This window comes from Cebus imitator, unplaced genomic scaffold (assembly GCF_001604975.1).
Source record: "Cebus imitator isolate Cc_AM_T3 unplaced genomic scaffold, Cebus_imitator-1.0 Scaffold486, whole genome shotgun sequence".
In the NCBI taxonomy this organism is placed as follows: domain Eukaryota; kingdom Metazoa; phylum Chordata; class Mammalia; order Primates; family Cebidae; genus Cebus; species Cebus imitator.
This window is the reverse complement of record NW_016107801.1, coordinates 21,090-31,861: the sequence shown is the minus strand read 5'-3', so window position 1 is coordinate 31,861 and position 10,772 is coordinate 21,090. Positions and strand designations below refer to the sequence as shown.

Below are 10,772 nucleotides of genomic sequence, written 5' to 3'. Positions count from 1 at the left end.
GAGTTCTTCAGATGCTCTGAGCCCAAGATCCAGCTCTCCTGGGGCCTGCAGATGAAGCTCTGGGGGCCACAGATGGCCACTGACTGTGGAGAAGGGTGCTCTTCCCCGGGAGCAGAGGAGTCAGCAGCATCCAGGCACAGGCGGGGGCAAGGAAGGGCAGGCTCAGCTGGAGCCCGAGGGGGCTGGGTTGAGCCCATGGGCCCTGTCTTGTGCCGATAGGAGCTATGCCAGAGTGTGGACAAGTCCCTTAGTACCAGAGGCTGGGCGGCACCTTTGTGCCCAGCCTTTTCCAGCTGTCGGTGCGTGGCCCGGGGTGGGGGACACCCACGTCCCTCATGAAGCTCTGGGGGCCACAGATGGCCACTGACTGTGAAGAAGAGTGTCCTTCCCCAAGAGCAGAGGAGCCCCAGCGCCGGGGCACAGGTGGGGGAAGAGGAAGGGCAGGTGCACGGGGGTGAGGAACCCTGGCTGTGGCTCCTGGGGACACAGGATGGGCAGGGGAAGACAGGGGGCGTGGGCAAGGGTGGCAGGGGCTGGGCCAGGCAAGATGTGGTTTTATGGAGTGAACAGGAGATGGGCTTGAGTGACCTTTTTGGACAGAAAGCCAAGTTGGGGCTGCACAGCCCGGTAGCTCCCCAAGGCCCTGTTGTCCAGCCCGTGTTGCTGCCAGGGCGTCACTGCTGTGGGAGCAGGGCAGTCTCAAGCCCCTGGAGGGTCCTCTCTCATAGTCCGGAGGGGCAGGCGGGAAGGAGGGAGCCGGCTGGTTGCTCTGTGAGCTGTTCTCATGGCGTGCGCCTGTAGTGTCCTGTGGACCTTGTTGGGGAAGGTGGGTGCAAATAACGTTTGGGCGTTTGGTTCCAGCAGTAATGATGGGATCTCCTCCTCTTTGGCAGCCTGTGGGCCATTGTGAAGCCAGGTGCCTGCTGCTGGGGGCGGGCCCTGGGCCAACACCCAGGCAGGTGAGGCAGGGCAGCAGGCAGCCCTCTGGGGACACAGGTTCACTCGCAACCCAGGGACGGAACTGTCTGCTCTGCCAGGAGCCGGCCTCCTCTGCTTCCTCATCTCCAGGCTGCAGGGAGCAAGTGTGTTTGAGACACTCTAGGAGCTGGTCAGAAGACACCCAGCCTGCGGGAGGCGGGGCCTGAGCCCAGTACTGAAGGGGACCTGTCGGGGCAGCGGGTCTGGTCCTTCCCACCCACGGTGCGGTGACTGGCGCAGAGGGAACAGGCCCCCCATCGCGGGCAGGGTCCTCTCCATCTCGAGGGCAGGCTGCGTCTGAGGCCCTCTCGCCTCTGGTTCTCTGCGGCTAAGCGCCATCAGCCTCCGCAGGGGCTGCTATAGGTTCTGCTTGGTGCTCCGTGAGTTTTTTGGGTCTGTGTGCTTATAGTTTTCATCAAATGTGGATGCTTTGAGCAGTGATTTCCTTACTACATGTCTGCCCTCACCGTTTCTCTTCCCTGCTGGGGCTCTGTGTAGGTCAGACCCCATGAGGGTACCCCGTGTGTCCCAGGCCCTGTCCCTTTCAGCCCTTTCCTCGATGCTCCCTTGTGGGTGGCTCTGCTGCTGGGCCCCGCACCCGCCCTGCTTCCCTCGGTCCGTCTGCTGTGAGCCCACCGGTGCCCTCATCACGTCAAATTCCATGCTTCCCGTCTCCAGGATTCCCATCTGGCTCTTTATTCCCCTTTCAAACTTCACTGAAGCGAAATTCACAGAATGTCAAATAACCATTTTGAAGGGCACAATTCTGTAGCAATGAGTCCACACAGCCCGATGCGTATCCATGACCTCTGCGTAGTTCCAAAACCTTCCCGTCACTCCCAAAGGAAGCCCCGTCCCCTGCAGCATTCACCTCCCACATTCTGTCTCTAAGGATTTACCTGTTCTGGGCATTTCCTATCAATGGAATCACAGGCCATGTGACTTTATGTGACTGGCTCCTTTTGCTTCACTGTTTTCAAGGCTCTTCCATGTTGTAACCTGTATCAACGCCCTGTTCCTTTTTATAGCTGAATAATATTCTACCGAATGAATATACCCCATGTTTTTTTTTGTTTTGTTTTGTTTTTTTGAGATGAAGTCTTGTCCTCTCTCCCAGGCTGGAGTGCAGTGGCACAATCTCGGCTCACTGCAACCTCTGCCTCCCAGACTCAAGCAATTCTCCTGCCTCAGCCTCCCTAGTAGCTGGGATTACTGGTGCATGCTACCGTGCAAGGCTAATTTTGTATTTTTAGTAGAGATGGGGTTTCACCATGTTGGCCAGGCTGGTCTCCAACCCCTAACCTCCAGTGATCCACCTGCTTCAGCCTCACAAAGTGCTGGGATTACAGGCCTGAGCACCCATGCCCAGCAGACCCCATGCCTTTAATCCACTCATTGTTTGATGGACTCTGGAGTTGTTTACATCTTCAGTTCTTCTAACAGTCCAGCCACAAATATGCACATGCAAATATTTGTCTGAATTCCCGTCCTCAATTCAAGCAAAATTTCTGGGTCATAGGATAACGATATGTTTAACTTTCTGAGAAACTGCCCACTGTTTTCCACAGGGGAAGCCCCGTTTTACTTCCTGGGTCTTTTCCACGCCTGGCACCTTGCTTCTCATCCTGCTCGTGCTTTCTGGGCCCTCTTGAGCGAGCAGAGATATTTATACCGGGTCTTTAACATCCTGATCTGCCAAGTCCATCATCGCCGTCATTTCTGGGTCTGTTTCTATCACTTGATTTTTCTCCTGGTTACGGCTTATATTTTCTTGCTCCACTGCCTGCCTGGTAATTGTTAACTGGATGTCATATTTACTTTGTGGATTTCACTTTGTTGCTTTGTTGAGGTGGCAGCTGACCTCCAGGATGACTTCCCTTGTGTGACGCCTTCCACTGAGTGTGGGCTGGACCAAGTGACCCACTTCTAATAGAAATGACAAGGAGGAAGGGATGGCGCATGAATCAGACGCAAAGTGTGACGTCAGCCCCACTGGTCCTCATCCCACTTGCTGTGGGAAACTGAGTCACCAGCAGCCCCAGGGAGACGCTCACGTGGCAGGAATCTGAAGCTCCCAGAAGCCGTCTGGTCCACTAGTTTCAAGACATTCTCCAGAGCTCAAAGTCCCGGCCCAGAACATGACCACAGCCTCATTGCAGACCCTAGGCCAGAGCCACCCAGCTGGGCCCCTGTCCCATTCCTGAGCCCCAGAAATTGTGGTTTTTAGCAGCCGTGTTTGGAGCCAATTTCTTACGCAGCAAGAAATAGCACACTCCGTTTAGTTTTTCTTTGAATCGTGTTAGACTGCGTGGCTGCAGTTAAGTTGTGGTTAACAGGATGGATGTTCCCAATTCGTGCTTTTAATTGTATGCGGATGGGTTGAGAGCCCCTATGTGTAGTGAGCACATCTGCACAATTCAGGTTTCACTGCAGCTCCGTGCAGCTTCCTACAAGCAGAGGCACTCACAGAGGACGGGCGTTCCTCCCCTGCTTTCTGAGGTCACCCAGCTCCGACGTGGAGTCCTTTCCCAACCGCTTGCTTTCACTGTACTCTCTGAGGCACCTTGAATTCTTTCCTGTGTGAGATCCAAGAACCCGTGCTTGGGGTCTGGACCGGGACCCTCTTTTCCGACATCTCCCCGTGCACCGCTCTTGCCGCTCTGTTAAAGGTCAGTTGCCGTATTTGTGTGAGTCCGTGTTCGGGCCCTCTGTTCTTTCCCATGGATCTATGCACCCATTTCTCTGCCAATACCACATTCGCTTGGTTACTATTGATAATAGTGCTTGTAAAGTTGGGTAGACTAACTCTTGATACTTTATTCTACTTCAAAATGGCATTAGCTACTGTAGCTCCTTAACAAATCTGTCTGCGTACTACACACGGCGAAGTGCAGTGGCTCACACCTGTAATCCCAGCACTTTGGGAGGCCAAGGCGGGCAGATCACTTGAAGGCAGCAGTTCGAGACCAGCCTGGCCAACATAGTGAAACCCCCTCTCTACTAAAAATACACAAATTAGCCAGTTGTGGTGGAGGGCACCTATAATCCCCAGCTACTCTAGAGGCTGAAGCAGGAGAATCATTTGAACCCGGGAGGCAGAAGTTGCAGTGAGCCGAGATTGTGCCACCACACTCCAGCCTGGGTGACAGAGCAAGCCTCTGCCTCAAAAAACAAACAAACAAAAAATACACACACACACACACACACACACACACACACACACACGTCTATATCTGTCTACCAAGTACCTTGCTGAGAATTGGATGGGAACTACATTAACTCTCTGGATTGAGTGGGGAGAGCGAACGTCTTCACTGTGTTGAACCTTCCAGCCCACGAGCGCACTGTGATTCTCCGTGTCCCTAGGGCTTTGATTTCTCTCATTGTCATTTGTGGGGTTCAGAGTGTCAGTCCTGTCCGTGTTTGGTGAGACTTTTGCCTGCATGCTGTGTGTGTGGGATTACAAACACCGCATTTCCAGTTTCGGCCTCTGTGGACCCCTTGCATCGTGGTAGATTTCTGTGTGATTGACCTTGCCGACCTCACTCGGCTCGAGGAGGGTTTTTGTAGATTTCCTGCCATTTTGTACCTGGGTAATGGTGTTCTATGTGAACAGAGCCCGGTGTCCTTCCCCTTCCCATCTGCATGCCTTTCCGTACCGTTCTTGCCTCGTTGCCCTGGCCAGAATGACCTGCCCCGACGGGAGGGAGAACAGGAGCGGACACCCATGTCTTGCCTCAGCACTCACTTGCTCTCCAGAGACTGGGACACAGGCTCATGTGTGAGTGACAAAATGACGCTTCCCTGTGGGAAAAAGGGCTTACAATATAGACCGTGGGACAAAGTCTGGAAGTTCACTGACGCCTGACAGCGTCCTCCACTTCCAGCCCGTCTTGCCTGTGAGTCAGAGAGGAACTGCACTAGCAGGCAGTGAGCCCCCGTCCAGAGGCTGGCGTGTGAGGGGCACAGCTGTGCACACCTGGGTGTGGCTGAGCGGAAGGTGCAGGTCAGGATTTGGACCATGCAGACAGCCACCCACTGGCATGACATCTGTGGCATCACAAGGCTGCCATGGGGCTCTAGGGCCCTCTGCCTGCCCCACAGGCCAAACCCCTGTCCCGGGCACAGCTGTCCTCACTGCTGGCCTCTGACCCAACATTGTCCAGGAGCCCCGACCCAGGAGGTGCTCCCACCACTGCCTGCCAACCTGGACCTGATCCAGGCCCCTCCAACCTGAGGCCCTGCCAGGAACTGCCCGGCTGGACACAGAGGAGGCTCTTTCGTGGACACAGGGAAGAGCCTCCCATTGTCCCAGTGCAGGAAGCTGCCCGAGGGGTGAGGATGAGTCATGGGTTTGAGGAATGGCATGGTGAGGCTGTGGGCGGGGCTCCTGTCTGCCCTCCTCCTACATAAGGCCCCCGAGCCCACACTGCCTCGGCCTCCCTCTCACTCCAGAGCTCAGAGCCACCCACAGCCGCAGCCATGCAGTGCCTCCTGCTCACCCTGGGCATGGCCCTGGTCTGTAGCGTCCAGGCCAGTGGCGTCCCCCAGACCGAGCAGGACCTGGAGGTCCCAAAGGTTTGAGGCGGGGGAAGGGGGCACATTACTGTGGGAGGCCTGGGGTGGGTGGGAGCTGCAGGCAGGCGGGAAGCCCAGGATCTCAGAAACCTACAGGAAGCACAGAATGGACGCCATGATGTCAGGAACTCCTCAGCCCTGCTCTCCATCGTTAGGGTGGCCTCTCTGGTTTCCCAGCATCCCAGGTGACTCCCTCAATATTTGGACTTTGGAACAGTCCTGAGTTAGCACACGCTGGTGGTTTTAAGTACAGGAAATTCCGTAGCCCAGCGTCTGATAGACAGCAGACGGCCATCCAGTGCTCACTGCACCCATCCCTGTTAGACTCAGCCCTGCCTGCATGGGGTGCAATGAGAGCCACAGTGGGGTGGGGACCCCTGTGCAGCTGAAGGCTCCCTCAGTTGGCAGGGACCTGGCACTCCATGGCCATGGCGGCCAGCGACTCCACCCTCCTGGAGGCCAGGGATGCCCCTCTGAGGATCTACATCACCTCCCTGATGCCCACCGCCGAGGGCAACCTGGAGATCATTCTGCACAGATGGTGGGTTCCTCATCATTGGGACTGGGGTTGGCGGGGGACTCAGTATTCCCCCGTAGGGGTCCAGGACTGGTTGGGGTGGGCAGAGCTGGGCTCAGCCCCAGGCGTTTTCTGACAGCCAGGAGCTTCACTGTGGCCCCTCCATGAGGGTGGTGTGGTAAACTGGGGTGGCAGACGGTCCCTGTCCCCTCAGAGCTCCTACCCCAGGCTCTGAGTCAACAGCCGACCCCACAGAGCAGCCTCAGGTCAGACTGAGGAGAAGGTCTGGGCGGCTGCAGGCTGCGGTGCTCCTGGGACCCAGGGAAGTTCCTACAGTGACCTGGTTTGAGGGGTGACACTGAGGGCAACTCCAATTCAAGCGGTCACCGCATTTTACTGTCACCGCCTTTCAGGGAGAACAACAATTGTGTTGAGAAGAAGGTCCTTGCAGAAAAGACTGAAAATCCAAAGAATTTCAGGATCAACTGTGAGCATCCCCGGTCCTCAGGGGCTGGCTCAGTGCTGGCATCTGGCCGCAGTCTCCCAGAGGCGGCTCTGCTGGAGGGTGGGGGATGGGGCCTGTCTCGTCTCAACTCTCTCTGCTTCAGGGAGTCAGAGTGTTTGCTCTGCTCAAGCTGATGCTGAGCCCAGAGGCATGTTTTGCCTGGAAGGGAAGGGGAAGCACTGATTCTTGGCATGACAGTGACTGGACGTGGGTCTGCACTGTGCCCGGGCACAGGGGACAGGCGCTGTCCGTGCACTGTTCACTCCGGCCTCACAGCAGGTCAAGGAGGCTGCAGGTGAGTAAGTGGGCAGACGGATAGCTGGGCAGATGAGCAGGTGGGCATGAAGGCAGGTGAGCAGGTGGGCATGAAGGCAGGTGAGCAGTTGGGCAGGTGGGTAGGTTGCCAGGTGGGCAAGCGGGTAGGTGGACAGGTGGGTAGGTGAGCAGGTGGCTAGGTGAACAGGTGCGCAGGTGGGCAGGGGAACAGGTGGGCAGCGGAACAGGTGGGCAGGTGGGCAGGTGGGCTCAGTTCCATGGACCTGGCTGCCCCCTGCTCACTCTGGGGCTGCAGCTCTGGCCTCAGGCCGAGCTCCCAGGCCTCTTTGTAGGAAAAGAGAGGGACCTACCGTATGTCCTTGCTCACTAAATTCTTCATAACAATTTGCAACATTTTGTTCTATTTTGTTAATTATTATTTTTTAAAAAGACAGAGGTGGTCAGGGTCTGGGGTCTCTTATCCCCTCCCGGGCAATGGGCCTCAAAGATTTAAAGGAAGGACACAGAGGGAATGTCTTAAAGCACAGTTTTTCAGCAAACACAGTTTGCTTCTCATGCTCGGGACTTGCCTGAGGCCTTTCTGACCCTGCTTGCCCTCCCCAGAATCGAGGCACTCGCCAAGGTCCATTTCTGTCCCCTCTTCCCGCCCCCCTGCCCTGTTCCTGTGCGGTCTCCCAGCTTCCTCACCCATCTTGACTTCTCAGTTGGAATCTGTCAGGTCACATGCCCCTGCCTGCCATGTCTGCCTCCGCACTGCACGCCTGGCCTGTCCCTTCAGCCGGGGCTCCATGTCCCTCCACGTCGCCTCCTTATCTCTCTGGCTTCCCTGGCCACGGCCCACAGCAGGGGCCACAGTTCACAGCAGGGCCCACGGCTCACAGTGGTGGTAGACGAGGAAGCCACTTAGTTTGGTGGGATGTCCTCACGTCTGCACAAGACTCTGCTGGGACGGAGGCTTCATCTTCCTTTAGGTTCTTCTCTTCTTTCCCAGATATGGCGGTGAACGAGGTTACACTGCTGGAGACTGACTATGACAAATTCCTGTTTCTCTGCATGAAGAGCACCGTCACCCCCAAGCAGACCACCATGTGCCAGTACCTGGGTGGGTCTCAGAGGGCATGAGCTCAGCGTGGGTGAGAGGTCGAAGCTACGTCCATGGGAACCCTGGGGAGATGACAGCTGGCTTCCTGTCCACCTCGGTGCCTGGGGGCTGAGTTTTTCTGTCTTAGTTTTTTGTTTGTTTGTTTTCTCTGAGACAGGGTCTTGTTCTGTTGCTCAGGCTGGAGTGCCGTGGCGCTATCTCAGCTCACTGTGACCTCCACCTCCCAGGTTCAAGCGATTCTTGTGCCTCAGCCTCCCCAGTAGCTGGGGTTGCAGGCGCATATCATCATGCCTGACTAAATTTTGTATTTTTTGGTAGAGAAAGGGTTTCACCATGTTGGCCAGACTGTTCTCCAACTCTTGACCTCAAGTGGTCCACCTGCCTTGGCCTCCCAAGGTGTGAGATTACAGGTGTGAGCCGTGGCGCCTAGCCAGGCTGAGTTTTTCTCCAGTGATTGATCCAGTCCTCTGACACTGCATCAGAAACTGGGCAGCAGGGAGCTGATATGGGGCCAGTGGGATGGTCACCAGTCAAAGGGCTGGGCTTGGTGGAAAGATTAATACTCACTGGACATCCAGTCAAAACACCCTTAAACCTACGAAGTTCTTGTCCAAACTAAGGCTGGGAATGCTGAATTAGACACATGGGCGCAGCCCTTCCCTGTGTTTCTGAGCACAGCATTGCCTCGGGGGACACACAGGTGTCTTCTTTATCAGCCTCAGCCATGCTTGGTGAGAGCCGGACACTGGGGAGGCGGGCACTGTGCTCCCGTGACCCTGTAGACACCATCCTGAGCTGTGTGGACCCCAGCGCTGCCCAGAGTGGAGCAGAGGGGGCCCAGCTGAGGAGTGGGAACCTCGAGGCCAGGTGGACAGAGCCCCGGAGACCACCCTGGGGGCCTGCTCCAGACCAAACTCTGCCTGACCTGGGAGCACTGGGGCCTCCTTCCGTGGCCTCCCACCCTGGTACGGCCTCTGGAGCTCCCCAGCTCTCATTCAAGCCCCAGAGGCCCAAGACTGAGCCAGTCTCCCCCACAGCCAGATCTGAGGAGGCAGACAACGAGGTCATGAACGAATTTTTCCGTGCTGTCTTGACCTTGCCCGTGGACTCACGGATCCTCATGGGATGGCACCATGTGCCAGGTGAGCTCTGCCCAGGACAGGCCCAGCCTCGGCTAGAGGAGAAGCTCCGTTTTTCTCAGCCCAAGTCCCCCACTGGCTCTGGAGGACTCAGGTCACTCCTTCTTGGCCCCTCCCCAGTTCTCCCCCTGCCTCCTGGGGTGGGGTCCCGCCCCCTCCCATCATCCTCCCATCCCCGCTCTGGCCCTGGGGCGGCTGTGTCCCCAGCTGTCTCTTCTCTCCCTGACACCCCCACTGCCCCCTCTCCTCCCACAGAGCCGTGCCCTATCTAGGAGAGCTCCTGCCTGGTCCTGCCTGCTGGGTAACGTATCCGCCTCGCCCACAGCCTGGGGCTGCCTCTCTGGGCCCCTGGGAATGACCCCACTGTGTCCAGTTCAGGGCTGAGCCTGCAGGAATGAGCTGGGGTCTGGCCTTGTGATTCCAGAAAGCCAGGCTGCTGACGTCCCCGTCCACGCGCCCAGCCTGTGTCCTGCAGGTGCTGTGTTAGTCACCAGCTCCTGCCCTGCAGTCAAACCGCATGCTTCTCTGGGGGTTTGGGTGTTGGTTGGAAGTGGTGGGGCTGGAGGAGGAGGAGGGAGGATGGCTCCATGGGAGGGCGTGAGAAGCTGGGACGTGAGGTCTCGGTGCCACTTTTTTTTTTTTTTTTGAGATGGAGTCTCACTCTGTCGCCAGGATGGAGTGGAATGGCGTGATCTTGGCTCACTGTAACCTCTGCCTCTTGGGTTCAAGGCTCCTGCCCTAGCCTCTCAAGTAGCTGGGACTATGGGCACCTGCCACCATGATGTCTAACTAATTTTTGTATTTTTAGTAGATACAGGGTTTCACCATGTTGGCCAGGATGGTCTTGATCTCTTAACCTCATGATTCACCTGCCTCAGCCTCCCAAAGTGCTGGGTTTTCAGGGCCACATTTTTAAGGGGGTGTCCTAGAGCCCACCCACGTCCTTCCAGGACCCCCCGCAGCACCCTGCTCCTCCTTCCTCTACTTAAGTGACCTGTGAGACTCAACAGCTCACCTCCGCCTCCAGGAAGACCAGACCCCCGCCCAGCCACACCTCCAGCATCGTACGACCTCCCCCTGCCCTTTCAAAGAATGTCCACGGCGCAGAAGACGACGGCGTGGCCACCGTGTTCCGGTCCCTTCCTGCTGCACACCTGCACCTCGGGCGTGGGGAGGCTGCTCCCTGGGGACCGCGTCTGGCAGAGATGATTAATAAACCCATACAACACGATCCACCTGGACCACAGTCACTGCCGGGGGTGGGATTCGAGGACCGGGGCCGTGGGGCAGGCCCAGCCCACCGTCTGGCAGAGCCAGAGCTGCCACGAACCCAGGGGCAGCGTCTGCCGGAGAAAATACCTCAAGTTTCTTATCTACAGGATGAAAGATTTGTGAAATGTCTAGAAAAATCAAACCAAACCACTCTATCAGAATTGATGAGCCCAGAGGAAACTCACAGTCTTAATACTGAAATAGGTTCACAGGAAAGAGTTAAAATCAACGAATCTGTTTCCAGCTTTTGTTAGAAAAAAATCATTAAGGAAAGTAAGAAAATAGAATTAACAGAAATCAAAGCAAAATGTCAAAATCAGAGAAACTTATCAAGTTCCTGCGCCTGCACCCCGTGGTGGTGGGTAGGGGGCGGGGGCCTGCTGGGATTCAGCTCACCTGTCAGAA

At 56.5% G+C, this 10,772-nt stretch overlaps 1 protein-coding gene across 2 annotated transcripts; it reads left to right on the top strand.

The window, feature by feature from the left end:
• The first annotated feature begins 266 nt into the window (after positions 1–266).
• On the top strand, positions 267–10,323 carry LOC108292278 (glycodelin). 2 transcript variants are annotated; one of them, XM_037732979.1, is made up of 7 exons: positions 267–423; positions 5,965–6,097; positions 6,487–6,560; positions 7,846–7,956; positions 8,994–9,098; positions 9,351–9,396; positions 10,123–10,323. In XM_037732979.1, exons 1-6 carry the CDS (start codon positions 336–338, stop codon positions 9,365–9,367), a joined length of 528 nt encoding a protein of 175 aa, XP_037588907.1. In that variant the 5' UTR covers positions 267–335; the 3' UTR covers positions 9,368–9,396; positions 10,123–10,323. The 2 variants fall into 2 exon arrangements, with proteins under 2 accessions (XP_037588907.1, XP_037588908.1); XM_037732980.1 differs by having other exon boundaries at positions 341–423; positions 5,958–6,097.
• Positions 10,324–10,772: the final 449 nt, after the last annotated feature.

What these genes read in the sequence shown, in the direction of transcription:
- LOC108292278 (XM_037732979.1), top strand. Translation starts at nt 336, where the DNA reads ATGAAGCTCTGGGGGCCACAGATGGCCACTGACTGTGAAGAAGAGTGT. An exon ending in GCCCCAGCGCCGGGGCACAG is followed by an intron (nt 424 to 5,964) that starts GTGGGGGAAGAG and finishes CTCAGTTGGCAG; the next exon opens with GGACCTGGCACTCCATGGCC. An exon ending in CACCATGTGCCAGTACCTGG is followed by an intron (nt 7,957 to 8,993) that starts GTGGGTCTCAGA and finishes TCTCCCCCACAG; the next exon opens with CCAGATCTGAGGAGGCAGAC.